The sequence below is a fragment of the Sciurus vulgaris genome (assembly GCF_902686455.1).
Source record: "Sciurus vulgaris genome assembly, chromosome: 4".
NCBI classification, from domain to species: Eukaryota; Metazoa; Chordata; class Mammalia; order Rodentia; family Sciuridae; genus Sciurus; species Sciurus vulgaris.
In genome coordinates this window covers 80,996,318-81,014,915 of record NC_136464.1, presented here as the reverse complement: position 1 = coordinate 81,014,915, position 18,598 = coordinate 80,996,318, and the positions used below count along the sequence as shown (strand labels likewise).

The window sequence follows — 18,598 nt, the reverse complement described above, 5'->3', positions numbered from 1 at the left end:
CGACCCCACAGAGTTTAGAAGAGGGCTGGGTGTGTCCAGAAGCCTTTTAAAGAATGGAAGGCTGTAGCTGGACCTTTTAAAGGAAGAATGGGACTTGGATGTAGAGAGGAAAAGAAAGGGCATTATAGGCATGGATTTCCTCAAAATTAAAATTAGAATTATAACCTATGATCCAGTAATCCTATTATAGTCAAGAAAATGAAATCAGCCTGTTGAGAGACATCTGCACTCCCTTCGTTGCAGTCTTATTCACAATAGACAAAAAAATGGAGCTATCCTAAGTGTCCATCAACTAATACATGGATAAAGACAATGTGTTACATATACTCAGTGGAATACTGTTGGATCATTTAGAGGATGAAAGCCTGACATTTGCCATAAGCAGCATGAATGGAACTGGAGGTCATTATGCTAAGTGAAATGAACCAGACACAGAGAGACAAATACTATGATCTTACTCTTGGAAAACTTGATTTTTAGAAATTGAGTGAAGAATGGTGATTATCTGAGACTGGAGAGTGGAGTGAGAACAGGGGAGTGATAAAATGGGAAGAGGGTGATCAATGGGTACTAAGATACAGTTAGATAGGAGTAGGAAGTGTTGGTGTGCTACTGCACAGTAGGGTGATTGTAGGTGTCTGTACTACACTACACATTCAGAAAGCTAGAAGAAAGGATTTTGAAGGTTTTCTCTGTAAAGAAATGATAAACATTTGTGGAGATAAATGTGTCTAACCTAAGTTCAGTATGACACAATGTATATATGTATCAACACATTATATGGAACCCACTAATACATATACTTTTTATGTTTATACATCAATTAGAATTAAAATTTTTTAAATGTTAAGAATATCAAAATGAAAGGAAAAAAGTGTAGCCACAGAGATAGTACATAGGTTGGAAAAAATAATAGAAATGTAAAAACAATATAGAAATTTTTATAAAAAGAGGATATAAAGATCAAAGGAAATAGAAAAGCACAATTATGTGTATGAATAGAATATTATCAATAAGATAGAAAAACTTAATTGCATGACAGAAAACTCATGACATAAATACTTGACTCAGTGTATGCTTTTGACATTCATACACTGCATGTTCAGGTTCAGGTTCATATACAGGTTCATAGTGGAACCTTCAGAGTAATAACATAATAATGTGTCCAAGCATAAGTTTCCAAATTCAATGACAAGGAATAATCATATTGCCATGAAAATTACATTATGTATGGTGTTGACTGTGAGCAGGAAAATAGTTTCAATTGGCCTTAGCCTTTTCTAGACACCTTTATTACTAAAAGATAATATAACACGAATTTTTGGTTATGGGAGAACATTATGGTATAAACTCCATTAATTTATATCAAAACAAGTTATTCTTAAAATACAAATGCAACATACATAAGTGCACCACCAGACTTTTCTCAAAAACAATTCTACATGACCAAGTCCACAAAGATGAGTCCAAATAAACCACTCAGGAGCAGAGAAACAAAATGGAAAAGAGATTGGAGATAGATGGAGTGTTTTGCATTAAACATTAAAATTTAGATGAAATATTTTAAATTTGTATTGCTTAATGGAATTTAAATATTATAATCTTAACAATCTTAAAACAATACCAAAGCAACCAAAGTTGAAGTAGGAAGAGAAATATAGTTCTAACTGTATATGTACTTATCCTTATCACTCATATAATTAGTAATCTTAAATTGTTTTTTATAGCTGAAACATGTTACAAAAAAAATAAAAAATACAAAAATCAGGGTTTTTATAATTTTTTTTTCTTTAGCAAACACTTTCAGGAATTCATATTGTCATTCCAGAATCACTATTGGATATTGCCTTTTTTGATTTTACCTCAGTTTAATAAAGTCAAAGTAAATTGAATGCCTATATTTTTCAAAATCAAGTGTAATATAATCCTGTGTATCTCCATCTTCACAGATAAATATATGAAATTATGTTAATCAATGTTTATTATTATATTTGGGGTATTTTAATCTTCACTTTTTAGTAATTTTAAGTTTTACATATTGCCTGAATATCTTAGACTGTTACATGCATCACTTTATTAAAGCCACCAAAGCCATCTTTAAAAAATTATTCTAATTGTCTAAGGAAAAGAAATCATAAATTAAAAGCAGTAAATTAATTAAAAATGCCAGATTTGTGTCTTCCTCATTTTTAAGCTAAAAATCAAAATTCCCAAGTTAAGAAAGAAAATATTCAATTGTAACATCACATAAAACTTTTTAAATTCTAAGAGAATACTAAACATGAGTAAAGGTTTATTTATTTTAAAAGTGACTATAATTGACTTACAGCTAATAACATATTAAATAGAAAATACTTATCACAGAAAATGAGGCAGATAGCATCACAGCCCTCGGCAAAAGCAAATGGGCTACTATTTTACATCTACTGAAAAAAAGGAAATAGTTTAAACTTTTATTAATAAACATGAAGTGCAAAAATAAAATAATCCACAAGATTTCTTCTTAAAGCAATGTGAACCCTGGATAAAGCATAATTGAGTTGATAAGCATGACAAGGGCCAAAGAGTTAAGGGATGGTTTGAATGACCAAGGACAAGAGGTTAGGCACCTGCATATACAGAAAGGAGGGGAACAGCAGAGAAACCTGACCCATTTATGTTTGTGTCAGGGGCTTGCACAGTGTTTGGCTGCTTATTGAATTTCTTCCTGTTTTGCTACTAATGTAAGCCCCATATAAGAACTGGTATCTTTTGTGGCACTTATAACAATTTCACTGTTCTTATTTAGAAAATAAAAGTAGTGTCTCTGATCACATCTTGCTCTCATTCTCCCAGCCCACCTTTCTCAGGCCCAGATCCTATGAAAACCTATAACATCATATTGAGGGGGATTGACATGATAGAATTTCCAAAGAAGATTGCCAAAAATGCTGCTAATTTAATTAAAAAACTATGCAGGTAAATGTTTTAAACACATTCTTTTTGAAAGGATCATATTGTGAAAATAATTAGATTATTTAACAAAATTATTATTTTACTTTTAGGGATAACCCATCTGAAAGATTAGGAAATTTGAAAAATGGAGTGAAAGATATTCAAAAGCACAAGTAAGTGCTCTTTCTTTATAACTTTCAGGTGTCAAGTGTTCAGAAAAGCATTTCCATAAGGTGGTATGTTTTGATGTGTTTTGAGTTATTGGTGTATAAGGGATATAGTTCTACAGGAACAGCCAAAGAGCTTGTAGAGACCAGTTAGTTTTTCCAAAGACCCTTCTTCAAGTGTCTGGAGCTATACAGACGTGTGTGGCAACCCTGTGGCTTTCCAAACAGCAGATTCACTAATTCAGTTGCTCTGAACTCATACTAGCATTTCTTTTTCCTCTCTGACCCAAAGAAAAAATGGTTATTTTTAATTTAGGGGCTCTACTCCCTACCAGAATATTAAAAACAAAGTTGCCCACTGCATCATACCCAAAGTTTTTAGATTAAAGGCAAAATATATATTTTCCATCCATCTCCCTATTAGGTATAACAGGAAAGCAATGCAGAGTACAGCCTTTTTTAAATAATAAGTAACATCAGAACTTATGTAAGCTGGATGTTCCAAAGCTAAACTAAACCCAGACTGATTTTTCTCTTTGTCTGCTTGTCTTATACTCCTAAGAAATTCATATATTTATCAAAATAACTTATTTACTGAAATATCTGAATATCTAGAAGTCCTACTAAAAATTTGGTATAAACATTTTCTAATGGTGGTCTCTGCATAGACAAAACAAAAGGAAAACACCTTCCTGTGCCAGTATGTAGTCCTTATTTTCACAGAAAAGCTGTGTATAAAATACCTTCTTTCTATCTTTAAAAGGAAACTGGGATATGAAGAGACAAATATAGGACTGTGAAAAGGGTGATCAGCTTAGGCTGCACTCTGAATCAGTGACAGAGATGGAAAGTTAATTTTCTGTCCTGACTTCATCTCTTGACTCTAGTTCCTTAAAATGAAGTGTCTTGTAAGGCACAAGGTCAAGCATATTACAATACTTAGAAATTATAATGACAGTGTAGGAACAAGGTCATGTGGACATTATGGCTAAAATGACAAGAAAACCAGTTGTGTGGCAGTTGGCATTCAAATTTGACAATCACACTTTTAAAATATGCATTTTATGAAATAAGCTAATTCAAAAACATGGGATTCACTACAAAACATTTTGTCACAGGAAGACGTTAGCCTAACTAGAGTATGTATGTCACACACTCTCTACATGTTGTCCTGGAAGACTCCACAGCAGGCACATGACTCTTATGATGTTTTTCCTTTCCTAGGTGGTTTGAGGGCTTTAACTGGGAAGGTCTGAGAAAGGGCACCTTGACTCCTCCCATAATACCAAGCGTAAGTGACTTTTCAGCTGAAATTGTGCTTGCTGGTGTTTATGTTATCAACAAAGAACTGATCTTTGTCAAATCTTGTCATGTGATGGGATTAAATAAGCTATAAAATAATTCCATTAAAATGATGAAGTACTTTAAAATCCAGACTTAAAAACAGATAACTTTGGGAATGGTTGCTGTGGATGTGTTTTAGCCTTATCTTTTTTAACTATGCACTTTAATTCCAGTTGCCTGTGTAGATGAATGTGATTTAACTTGTGTTATGGTAAATGCTAAATATGTGCATGTGTAGACAGAAGAACAAAGCGAATCTGCAGCAACGAGTTTCAGCAGCTATCACTTCTTGAACAGCATTCCATTTCTGCCCCACTTGGTGGTTCTCCCTCCCCCTCCCCCAATGTGACTTTGAAGCACTCTCAGGTACAACATGTCCTTTCAGCTCTCTATCAGGCTCTGAAAGAAAAAGAGTTGAGTGTGGTGGTGCTCACCTGTAATCCCAGGGGCTGAGGAGGCTGAAGCAGGAGGATCACAAGTGCAAGGCCAGCCTCAGCAATTTAATGAGGCTCTAAGCAACTTAGTGAGACTCTGTCTCAAAATAAAAAATATAAAAGGCTGTGATGTGGCTCATGATAAAATGTCTCTGTGTTCAATCCCTAGCACCAAAAATAAATAAATGATAAAGAAAAAGTTTTTTTTCTTAACACATCAGGTTTCTTATTGAATAGCCACTTCATTCACTAAGTGGACTCTACATCATAGTAACCTGAAATAGATTTCAACTGATTGCATTTATATTTTTCATCCATACTGCATTTAATAAGATGTAGTGTGTCTAAATTAAGAGAGAGATGACCGCTTTATGGTCGTGGGACTTTCATTCATATGCTACCTCTGTCTAAGACTAATTCAAACCTGATCTTTGTACAGAAATATATTTCCTTTTTCTAAGACTTATTTCTGTGCTAATATTTGTTTATTCATAAAACAAAAAATACCATTACCATGTCCCACATTACAGATGCTAATTGCATTCATGAAGATTTGGTTTTAGAACAAAAGCAGAGTAATAAACTAGAAGAGGTAAATAAATAAATACTAAACTTAAATTATCCTAACCTAAATTTATTAGGGGTCTTTTATGCAATGAAAATATTAAATTGGCTTTTGCTGATGCTATGCTGATTGGACTTTGCCCAGTAAATTTATAAGAATTTTGCTCAAGCTTAGAAATAGCTCTTATACATAGAATAAACATACAATACCTGGCTTCTGCCTGCTTCTCCATCCTCACCTCCTTGTACTCTCCTCTCTTCTTAGATAGCAGTTACATCAGCATATTTTAGTTACTTCAAAGCATGGAACTGTCTCTCTCTGTCTTGCCTCAGGACCTTGGCATGTGCCTCCCTCCATGTTGAATTCACTGATTCTTAGGTTATAAATCATACTTTTTCAATGAAGCTTCATATGTTCACTCTTACACCCTCAAGGCACTATACATGCACACACACACACACACACACACACATATGAATCAGATATGTATATCATATATATAGGTATACATATATATAGAATAAATAATATATTTTACAGCACTAGTCAAAGTTCATACTTACATAAAGATTTTCTTAATTACTGGTTTTAACCACACAATTTATTTCTTACTGTAATATAAATCTCTGTGAAGTAAGACCCATATTTATTTTTACTTGCCACTGTTAACTCCAATTCAATCCCAATTACATAATGGATGTTCCTATTACAGCAGATGCTCAAACAACTGTCATTAAATAGGGGATTAAAATGCTTTTTGAAATTCAATATACAGAAAATGTAGTACATGCACATAATGGAATACTATTCAGCCATAAAAAAAAGAATGAAAATCTGTTATTTGCAGCAACATGGGTGGAACTGGAAAGCATTATGTTACGTTAAATAAACCAGGAATGGAAAGACAAATGCCACCTGATTTCTCTCATATGTGGGATCTAAAACAGTTTGTCTTGTAGAAGTCGAGAGTACAACGGGTGCTAACAGAGGCTGGAAAGAGTAGGGTGAAAGGGATAGGGAAAGGTTGATCAACCGGTACTCGTTTCGTTAGATGGGAGCAAGTGGTTCTGGAGTGCTATTGCACAGTATGGTGACCAGAGATAAAAATGCACTATTTATTTCAAGAAACTATGAGAAGGGATTTTGAAAGTTTCACTATAAGCACACGATAAATGTTTGAGAAGACAAATATGTTTAACCTAATTTAAACATTATGCAATGCACTCATGTATCAAAAATTGCACAGTCCCCCACTGATAAGTATAATCTGCATTTTTTTATGTATTGGCTTAAAAATGAACAATTCTTTTTAATAATGGAAAATAAAATAAAATTCTAGCATGGAATTCTATGAAGAAAAGCCAGAAACCTTCTACTCATTCTCTCATGTTGCAGGTTGCATCACCCACGGACACAAGCAATTTTGACAGTTTTCCTGAGGACAGTGATGAGCCACCGCCTGATGACAACTCAGGCTGGGACATAGACTTCTAACGCATTTCTCTTACCTGCTTCTGCCTTGCTGAAGACAGCTTTTTCTGAGACACAGCTGCCAGCAAACTTGAGGGAAAGAGAGAAGATTAGTGCTCGGGGTCACCATGATGCCTTTGATCGATGCTGCTCCAGTAACTACAGTGGCATTAGGACTTATTGCTTAGATGACAATAGTGCTCTTTACATGTTTTCTGTTTGAACCTAAAATAGCAGTTGACATGGTGGTCCTGAAGCAAAGCCTTTCACCAGTACAGTGATGTTTTCTATTGTTGCAACGATCGATCTTGCTTTGCTCTGATTATAATTTGAAAGACTGTAGGAAGCACTTCAATCTAGTAAAAGAGTCTGTACCTTGCTAGGTTTATCAGGATGAAAGAATAATATATTGGTACGATGGATTACTATGGTACAGAACCTGGGCTATCCCCTTTCTTTAAATGAAGGTTGTGGAATCTGTTACTGACTGCAAGCCGGTGTACATACCGTAGAAAAGAGGACCACACATCTGTGGGTCACAGAGTTCATGTCAAACCAGTGCTAGAAGTTTCATGATTTTATTTCCCAGCAGTGCTGATGACAAGACTGAATGTTACCTTTTCTTTCTGACAGATTTTAAAAATTGATATGATAAAAGCACAACTGCTATGGATTCTCCTGAGACCTTTCATAGCAGGTATATATGCGTTTTCACAGAAGATTGGAAAAATGCATGATATTCATTTCTTTTTGATAAATTGGCATGACAGAGTGGGGGAAAAAAGCAATTCACAAAACCATTTCATATTTTAAAAAACATATTGTGCTTAAAGATGGTCCTGGAAATAAATGACTAGCAGCCAATTGGTTTATCTATTTACCTAACATACCCTCAAACTGAGGCTTAAAATATTTCTTTTTATAAAAATAAACCCTTGGGTTAGGGGTGGGGTATGGTGGGGAGGGATTAAGACCCATCCAAAAAATAAAAAACTATATAGGTGCTATGTATATCTTTCATCTGTAATGTCAGTGTCTGAACAGACAACACAAATTCTAAACCTTACATGTCTAGCCAGAGACTCAAGCATTTTCACTAAATTTATTAAACCAAATACCTGTCAGATTTCACTTACACAACATAGACTAGGTTCAAGAGAGAAAGGTGATTTGGAAACCTTTTTGAACTAGCTTCTTGTCTTAGGCCTGAACCAAAAAAGAAAATAAGAAAAAAAGTCAGAAAGCACAAAGGCAAAATTATTAAAGTTTACAAAACCAGGAAGCTCACTCATTTGAGGTCAGGAAAGAGAACAAGAAACTGCACAGGTGTTGATTACCTTTTCCTGAATAAGCCCACATACTTGTCAAATTAGGAAGGGTTAGAGAGGGAAAAAGGAACATGAGTTCACAAAAATTGATTATTCCCATTTCTTTCTTTTTGTTCTTATCAAAGAGGTTCCTGTTTCAGAATAGATGTGCACAAGTAAACACACTTCATTTTAATCTGGCAATATTAGTAGTGGTTGTTCTAAATATCAGATAATTAATATATTTATTCAACAATCCAAATGCCTCCTATAGCAGCAAACCATACTTGAATAAATAATGGGAAAAAAGATGTGGGAGACATTATATCTTCTTGCATTATATTCTCTCAGCCTCAGTTATTATGTATTTATGTAGTGAGCTCTCTGATAGGAGATACAAATTTAATAGAAAGTAACTCTAAGGACACACAATCTGCTGAAAGGAGCAGTCATGTACACTGAAAAATAAAACCATAAGCAAAGTAGGAACAGCATAGGCTCAGTGCATGGAGGAGCAAGACTTTGGAGGAGGTGGCATTTCCAAGGCAAAAGGAGAGTTTAGGTATGAATATAGATAACAGTAACAACTTGGTAAAATGAAATTCCTGCAAGAACAAATGTTTATTAATTAATATTACTTTCTTGCTAAAAGATTCAACTTTTCATTTGAAGCCTGCTTTGCAATCTTCAAATTGCTTTCATACCCAATATGTACTTTTGCTCTCCCAGCTACCCAGGGAGGAGAATTTGAGTCTTGATCCATATTTCATAGGAAAAAATGTCAAGATAATGCACATAAGCAGCCTAAGTTCACGCAGTCATTGAAAGAACTATTGTTATTGCCCAAAACTACATTTTTATTTTAACTAGAAACCCCATTTTTGTCATTCTGGCTTCTAAAAATATTTAGATCTTACCACACAAAATCAAATGTGTTGAATCATTGTCACATGTACACCTTATCTTTAAAAAACATTATTTTCAAGAATTTGAACTAAACATGAAGCTAAACATTGAATAGATGCATGATGATCTGCTATGCACATCTGTGTCAAAACTTCAGACTCCCTCTTCTCTAAATCTTTTGCTACTCTTATGGCAAAATATAGAGAAAAGCTAATAAGACAGTGCATATATCCTGGTAGCTACAAACTCTGTATTTAGACTTTCTGGTTCAGATCTTGCCAACTGTGTATGCTTTGTCATTTATATAAACCCAAGCTTCAGTTTCCTCACCTACAAAATGAGGATAAGAGTAGGATATGTGCCTCATACATCACAGGTCAATGTGTTAGTTATTTTGTTGTACTAGTAATTGTTATGTATTATTCAAATAGTCTAAATTTACTTTCACTTACTATTTCCAGTTATGCCCATAAAAAGGGGAATGAAATGCTTTTACTATTTTTCACCTATTACTACCCAAGCACTGAAAGTACAAGCATTTCTCCAATATAAATAAGAACCTGAGGTCTTCAAATGACCTTCACTGATAGTTTCTATTAAATTCCCAAAACCACTAAAGCTCTTTTCTTTCAGATCTTCCATGAGAGGAGATGGGAAACAGTTTTCAATCTTCCCCACTCCAAATCTGTGTGCACTTGAAGTAGTCTGCTTTTATTTATCCATTTCTCTTCTAAATTGTAAAGCTCTGCCTCTTGATCTCTCAATAGGAAATCAGTTTTGAGCAGACTGCTGGGTCAAATGCAATTGCTTCATAGCCTTCTCAAACCCAGCACCCAACTGGGCATAGTAGGAACCTGGCTCTTGCCAGCAGGTGTGCAAAGGCTGCTGAGAGAATTCCTTCTGTGAATCCAACCAAGTTTATGAATACTGCAGTAGGTTGCCCAGGAGGCAGACAATATGGTACCAGGTTGCAAGAACCATCCAACATTCGGAAAGCACAAAGGTGCACCAGGTCTGTATGCTTACATAATGGCATCCATACTACTCCCATGGCATTTTTACCAGCTGCCTCAGCACTGTGCCTACAGGCAAACAGGCTTGGAGGGCTATGTAAACCAACAAGGATAAAATGGAGACTAGGAGATCAGTAAGCAAGAAATTAGATGCTAAACCTGTGGCTGAGTGGATAGTTTTGGTTTTATCATTAGGAAAGGCAAGCAGCTTAACTCCAAAGGGAAACCCCATGTAAGATGAAAACATTGCAAGAGTTTGCTACTGCCAAGCCACACAGCAGTGAAATAGAATCGCTGTGGGACTGGCTGCTGGGAAGCGTTTTGATATGTATCCACAGTGATTTATGCTGTAGAGGATGATTTCTGGGGAAACCCTCTGCCCTATGGCCTCATGTCCTCTGTAACCAAAGTGAACAAGCACTCAACACTGCTTGAAAACTGAATGTTTGCCTCATTTTACCATCACCTTTGTTCTCCCTGGTATATGATTGAGTATATGATTTTTATATGTTTATTCCTCAAAAGAATTATTGTGATTAATAGTATTGATTTCTAAAAAAATAAGTTATTCAGATAGCTAATGATGGTCCAATTCAATAACACAAATGGAAAATCAGCAGGTGGAGTAACAGTATACAATTCCTAAAATAACCCCTAGACAGTTTCTAAGCAGAAATTACAGGTAGTAAAGTCTGTCTCTAATTTGACAGATGCAAATAAAGCAAGACAATTCACCTTGTTATTGTAGAGTATATATTCTTTTGTATATTGTTAATTACAATACAAGACTGCATGGATCGCAACAAAGACAATGGATACTTTCTTACACATCAAGTGAACGCATAGCAATGTTAAACACTAGTTAGCTAATGAAATGCATAGTTTTCATTAAAACTATTTGAAATTAGTTACTACCATAAGATAGTGTTAACATTTCCTCCTCCAAACTGTATGTGATTCTAACGAAAGATCACTAAAAATCTAGAAGGCACTGGAAATATCATTCCATGCCTTAGGAAGATAATTGGCAATTCAATACTTCAATTAAAAGTTAACAAAAGTTAATTAAAAGTTGTTTGCTATAACATAAATTTTATGTTTTAACTTAGTGAATTTATGGGTGTAACACATTCATCAAAAAGTTTTTCTACTAAAAAAATCCTCATATATTCATTGTAGGACACAGAAATATCAGATGTGAATCCAGTCCTCAGGGAATTTCTGGCTTCTCCTAAGATTAAAATATTTGAAAAATGACAAATGAAATCCTTTAGTATTGTATTACATCATAAATTATGCAGTAAGGTTCTCAGCATTTCAGGAGAGAAGTCATTTGGAACTAAAGGAGTAAAGGAGTTCCAAGAGGGTATGCAGAACTGAAGCCAGGAATGGAGAATAGGTTGGGATTTACGTGAACAGACTGGAGAAGTTCACTCCAGGCAAAGGTTACAACATAAAAGGCCACAAGTTGTCACAGGACACCAAAGCAAGTGACCAGATTAGAGTGAAATTGTGTGAGGGAACAGTAAGAAATATTATCAGACAGCTGATTAGTAGAGTATGATGGTATATTATTAAAGGAGATTAGACTTGTAATAGAAAGAGGTGTTTGGACATTAAGTATTGAAAGCATGTAAACACAAACTCAACTCTGAACTTCCCTCCATGAAATAAAAGAATGCATTTTAAGGTGACCAGACAGGCTATTTTTAGATAGTGCTCCTTCCAGAAATAAACATCATAATTTCTCTTCTAAGACAGTTTGCTTTGTGCCAAGATGTACTCCATATCACTGAAAATTTTATGTAAATGCTTTAAAAGCAGAATCCTTTCCAGGGAAAGGGGAAATAGTCCTTTTGTGTATTTCAATAAGGTGGAAAATAATCATGCCCTTTTACATAGAAGATTTATCTCATGTCTGGGAAAAATATGAAACAGGTAACTCAATATGATTCAGACTAGCTTGTCAATTGTGTATATGAATTTATCTCTCATTCTTCCTCCATCCCTCATGTTAATATCTTCCATAGCATTGACATATACAACATATTAACTTGAACGTTGAGCTATGAGGTCAGGAGATTTTATGAACTAGGTGGCTTTGTTCTTAGCCCCTAAACTCCAGGCAGTTGCTTAAGGAGATTGTCCCCACCCAAAAGCAGTTTCAAATGAAGAAGTTAAGGCAATGAGAATCACTGCATGTTTATCACTAGTACTTTGGATGCTACTCTTGGATGTGACTCTTTTTCATAGATTAATCTAACTTAAGACAAAAACCAATAAATACTTGTTGAATTGACAACTACAATTAAAGTAAGTTTATTTTTGCATAAAATCTTAGAAAATTTTTTGAAATACAAAAACAATAGGGAGAAAGAAGTTATCTTTGTTTTAAGTATCAGAAAGGATGGAGTTTGAGAATTTTATATATTAAGAAATTAAGATCTGATTATAAACCACTTGATTAAAATTCTAGTATGTGATAGTTAAAAAGTTATAAAGCTTTTTATGTCTTATATCTCCAAAATCTAATTATAAGGCAAAATCTTTCCTAAGTTAATCTGTTCATTATGTCAGAAAGAGTTGAACTTTGCAATACATGATTCTATTTCATTTCAACTCATTTTATACATATGTCAATATATGATACTCAACTCTACGTAGGTAAAGTTAGGTTATAACTGTACTTTAAGTATTAGAATAGACAATTATGTGAGCTATTCAGGTGTTCCATTTGGAAATGTGCAAACAAGTTGTCAAAACTGACCCATGTTATATTTCCTTAAATGCATGAGATTATGCAAAGATATCAGAGTCCTGATTAAAGAAAAGAACATATTATGATTATTTGATGAAGGGAAATAAAGTGAATGTAAAAGTCATTTTAATAATCATAACAAAATGAAGTAAGGTTTATTTATATTTAGCACAGATCTTTTAGGATATATATATTATGTTTAAATAATAATTTTTAAGTTGCACATTTCAGCAGTCAATCTTTGATTATCTCAGTGTAGGAAACCTGTTGAATCAAAATGAACCAATGTTGATTTTTTATTAAGGAAAATCACAAGTGTTCTTTGAAATCGATGAAAGTGATTACTATGAAATAGTCCAGACCTTTTTATTCATGGGGTGAGATTTTTTTTTCTGACTTTAAGCTGAAAGATAAGTATCTTTTTTTAAAAAATTTGAAACCTTATAAAAATAGCTTGTCTTTTGACCAATTTGAATTTAATGTAGACATTTCTTGATCTTTCTTGTCACTAGTTATAAAAAGGAACCTGAAAAGAAGTTATAGAGCAAATAAGATTATCTATATTTTGATGAGGATTTGAGGTGAATGTGAGAAGGAAAACAATGGTAGGAGGAAAAAGACCCTCTCTCGATTATTTGTCATTTATGCAATTTGGCAGAGGAATCAAATAAAAAGACATAGATAAACAAACCTATTCTTCTATGTTCCTTTGTTCTGAAAATGTATACCTGACACCCTTTCTCCCTCTTTCACATTCATATGTGTATAGCTATCTATGAATAGCAAATTATGCACATAAAGACTTGACCCTAGGATTAAGTCAACACTATTTCATAGCTGAACAGCTTTCCAACTTTCTACTAAACTCATGATCCAGCTTTGGCATTTTATGGGTCATTCAAACAAGTGTCACACAAACTGTGACAGTTTCCATTTGCTATACTTGATCTATTTTATGGAATAAACCGGAAGCTATGATTCATTCATTAATTTCAGACCTTGACTAAAGGAAAGAAAGATCAAATGATGTTATGTGGCACAGAGAAAGTGTGGAATGAATTGTGGGATAACTAATAAAAAAAGAGTTGTTGTTTTTTTTTTTTAAATCAAACTGAAACAGAAGTTTTCTGTTAAGATTGTAGCTAATGTTGGCCTAAATTTTGTAGTATTCATACATACAGAAAAGTAATTCCAATGTTAGGATTTTGACATTTTAGTTGGTTGTGGTTTCTCAGGACTTGTAAAATTTATCTTCTATAGATGGAAATAAAGAAGTCATTATGATCTATTTTCGAATTGATAACAGAATTAGCATTTTTCTTTTGTTAAAAAATATTGAAGAACCTGGGAGAAAAAAAGATTAAGGCACTTTTTTTGTGTACATCAGATTGTCCAACCCTCTCCCGAGCGTAGTCAGTTATATATAAAACTTTTTGTTACTCTTTACACTGGGATGAGAAATTAATGTATTTTGGGATGATAAAAAAAAATTGAAGAATCCAATACTAATTTATTGAATACAAACTTTACGAGAACTTATAGCATGTCACTTTCTTTCATGAATGTTGTAAGTCCCTCCTGAACACGGGAACACTTTAGTTTGCCAAGTCTAAACAGGAATTTCAGTTATAGTAATAAAATTGCTTTTTTTTTCTTTCTGTGAAAGTAAAACTTCCTTAAATTCAGATGGACTTTTCCTAGTTGTTGTTTTTTATTCACTTTGTTGGAACAGTTAATTTAAAAACAGATTTAACTATGAATTGCAATATTAAAGTATCATTTAATGTCATGTCTACATTTTAGTTAACATTCCAACTATCTTTGAAATCAAGGAAATAATAACTTTTATATAGCACTTTTTAAATTTCAAAGTATTTTCATACACACTGTATAATTTGGTCTTAAAATATCTGTATCTGTAAGTTTGATTTTATACCCATTTTACAAGTGAGGAAAATGAAGCTTTAGGAGGTTACATGAACTTGAATAAGACTGTAGTTTATGTTAGCGAAACATGGAAAGGTGCCATCAAGGAGTTAGTTATTATTTTGACTAGATAATTTTAAAAGAATTTTGCAATGACAACATCCATGTTACTTAAAATGACTAATGATCTCACTTCTTTTTTTCTTGAATTAGGACTTATTGAATTTAGTTCCTTGAATAAATAGCGAGTAGTCATAAGAAAGGATAACCTTAAAAAAACGTTTCAGTACTTTAGTGGTTTAGTGTTTAGTGTTTTGGCAAATTGTGAGAACATTTATGAAGGCAAAGATAAGCATAAAGAGAAATGCATTTCTGACATCTACTTTTTTAAAATGTAAATTAACTATATCGCTATATCCCAATCAATAAGTAAAGAACAGGAAACTATATATTTTCAGGGTTATTTTTTCCCTTTTAAAAATTATTTAGCAACTTCCTTGAGGTGTAATTTACATACCATAACATTTTCCAGTTTGTGTGTACAATTCAAAGAACATTGCTATTACTTCATTAAGATTCCTTATGCCCATGTTCAAATACTCTCTATTTTCACCTCTTCTCCAGACAACATCTCATCTACTTTGTATTTCTAAAGATTTGCCTTTTCTGGTTCCCATTTTCTTACTCTAAAATTTTATATTACACTAATGTTTTTATTATCTACATGTCTGATTATAAATCCAGTTTATTAGGATAAATTCCAATTTATTTAATATACGGTAATTCTGTGTCTTTTTTCCTTCTTGAGTCTTATGGCAATTTCACAGCGTTTCTGTGCTGCTTAAGCTTCATTTATGTTCTAACCTGCTGCAGAGCTCTTGTTCCCATTCATGGACTCCAAGGCCAGTGTCTGAGAGAACTGACATGTTGTCTGGCAGTGGAGGACACTGAGACATGTTGGAGACAGAACCATCTAGTGCTATGTATGTTCACAGTCTCCGGACTGCTAAAGTTTGATTATGGGCTTTTGGCCTGTTTGGGTGATTCTGGGTAAGAACTAATTATAACTGGTGTGGAATGCAGTATACTGAGCAGCTGGGCCAGAGTTAATCTGATGGGATAGGATGTTCACACTCTCTTAGTCTAAGCCAATCCCTCCTCTCTCTCTCTTTCTTCTTCCATTATAGAACTTTTATTTCCCACTATAGAGTTTGTCATAATTTCCTTAAATTCTATTTTTATTGACTCTGGGTTATTTGAATTACAGACCACTGCTAAGTTGTTTCTACATTACTTTGAAGGCCCTTTCTTTTCAGACTAGAGAATCAAAAATAAATGACTTTACTGTGCTTTAGTACACAATTCAGATTACCTGAATCTTGTGTTGTTTTGTCTTGAGAAAATACTTGCCATTCTTATTTTTCACTATAATCATGATGGCTTCATGTAGATTTCCTTATTATGCCTTGGAGCCTGCTGGAATGTTCTTCTTGGGAAATATGCTGCTTTTATCCAATGTCATATTCTTTGTAAGTTGGTGATACACAGAATACAATAGAAAACAAGCCCCTTTACATGTGTGGTTGAGATAATAGAGACAATAGAACCTCCACCTGCCGTCAGAATAGAGACACACTGGAAACTCCAGGCCATGTTTTCAGAGTGAATTGGTCATGTTTCCTTAAGCTACACTTGTGTTACTTTAGATATTTCCCCTTTCCCTCTGTCCCAAGCTACGGCCACAGGGTTGGCCATTTCATGAGGTTAAATATGATGTGATATTGTGACATACATCTTTATTATGGTAAATCACAGATGCATTGAAATTTCCAGGGAAACAGGCCCTTGAAAATGACATAGTTTAGTGCCTCATTTTCAGGAAGGTGACCTGAGGCCAAGTAAAATTGTGTAACCAGAACTAGGACCCAAATTTCTAATATCAGGTTTTCTAAGCCCACTTTATCATATTTGCCTTACAGCTTTAGCTTACTTAAGTGAAAGCTTGAAGGGACCCTTTCCTATAGTACATCAAAGTGTAATTTGACCACATTAGTACTTTTGCATAATAATGAGTCATGTGATATTGAAAGTTTAAGCCTTGCATATAAGAAATAATTTAATTACAGTATAGTTCAGGAAGTCATTTTATTCAAAACAATGAAAATATGTCTAAGGTACAATATTAAATACTAATTCTTAATGACAAGATTAAATACATGAATGGATACATATTCTAAGAACCAGTTCACAGCCAGGAGCACTGAGCCAGTTTTAACCTAGTGTGATCATCATCCTCCTTCCAGAAAGTAATGGCAAATAATTAAGTCAAGCAGGGGACAAGTGTCTTGGAGGCACTGCCTAGTCCAGAAGGAAAAAGGAAAGCAGGTGTATAAATATAGTCAGCAAACATGTATTCAAAACTTTCAAATGCTGATTACTTCACCTTTTCTTCAGAGCAGTATCACTTTGGCATCAACTCAGATCTGACATCTAAGATTTGTCAAAATTTATGCCAGAAATTTGCACCTTGAGATTCACTTTGCCCAAAATACATTCATTTAAATGTCAGTATAATTCTTCACATTGAAGTCACATTTTACGCAAATGAAACTTTTGCCAATTCTAATTTGACATAGTACATGATATTACTTTTATAAAATTAGAAAGACAATCTTGGGTATTAGCATTTTCTTATAAAGTTTCCTCCTTAGGAATTCTGAGAGTAAAATTCCTTTGGTATAAGCATCAACAATCTTGAAGTAGCTTCTCAAACTTACTTATTAGATACCACTGAAGTGGATTGGGGTAAAGATAGGAAAAAAATGACATTCAGCCTGTGGTGGGGCATATTTTGAGGACAGCACTTTGGCTTGAAGAGACCATTAAACTAAGAAGATGACAGAATAAGAGAGTTAATAGTCAGCAAATGCTACCTCTACTCCAGGAACTTCAATATGTGGGCACTTCTATTTCAACTTCACAGGTAGCCTATGAGGAAGCTTCTTGTATTAGAAATGCAGAAACAGTGATAGAGAGAGTTTGAGTAATGTGTGCAAGATAGCCTGCCAAGGGTAGTTAATTATTGGAGTATTCACACACAGTGTGTCTCCCGTTCCCTTAGCAGGGTAGGATAGCGTTCAGGGGAAGACAATTTGAGATAAACACCTAGCCCATGGGGCTATGAAGGATTCCTGGGCAAGAGGAAGAATGAAAGTAGACATTTTTTTTCTCTTCTTTGCAGACCTCTATTCACATGTAACACTCATTTCTGAGCTTTTAGCTGACTGGCTACAAACTAATAACAAATCATCACCATCTCAAATTCATGTACACAGACTCAGTGTAATTAATCTGGCAAATAGGAAAAAGAAAGGCAGACTAAATTTCACTTTAAAATTTTTTAAAGATCAATTTTGCTAAAATACTTTCACAGTAATACTTGCAGATCACCAAATACAAATTGTCATAGCTTACCCTAAGAGTTTATATTGGAAAAATAAATCATGACAAGTTCTCTAAAGAAATGAATAATGTGGTTAACCCAAAACTTGGTTTCAAGTTTTTATGCTATAGTTTTACATAGAATGCAATTTATGAAGGTCATTGTTTTCATGGAATGCTAATAAAACTGAAATTGAGTGTTATGTAAAAACAAATATCCACTACAATAAAAATAGACTTTATTTTTTTCTAAGATAGATTTATTTTTATTTATCACATAAGTGATATAAGTTAATTATATAAAGTTATATAAGTTAATTATTATAAGTTCAA

At 33.8% G+C, this 18,598-nt stretch overlaps 1 protein-coding gene across 3 annotated transcripts in view; it reads left to right on the top strand.

The window, feature by feature from the left end:
- LOC306660154 (cGMP-dependent protein kinase 1) overlaps positions 1-8,296 on the top strand; it is a 1,225,718-nt gene extending 1,217,422 nt beyond the window's left edge. The window contains exons 15-18 of one of the 3 annotated variants that reach the window (XM_079138304.1): positions 2,836-2,958; positions 3,045-3,107; positions 4,326-4,392; positions 6,840-8,296. In XM_079138304.1, coding sequence (XP_078994430.1) covers positions 2,836-2,958; positions 3,045-3,107; positions 4,326-4,392; positions 6,840-6,938 — 352 coding nt within the window. In that variant the 3' untranslated portion in view covers positions 6,939-8,296. The remainder of the gene's footprint in view (positions 1-2,835; positions 2,959-3,044; positions 3,108-4,325; positions 4,393-6,839) is intronic. The other 2 variants (XM_079138302.1, XM_079138303.1) reach the window with 2 other exon arrangements.
- Positions 8,297-18,598: the final 10,302 nt, after the last annotated feature.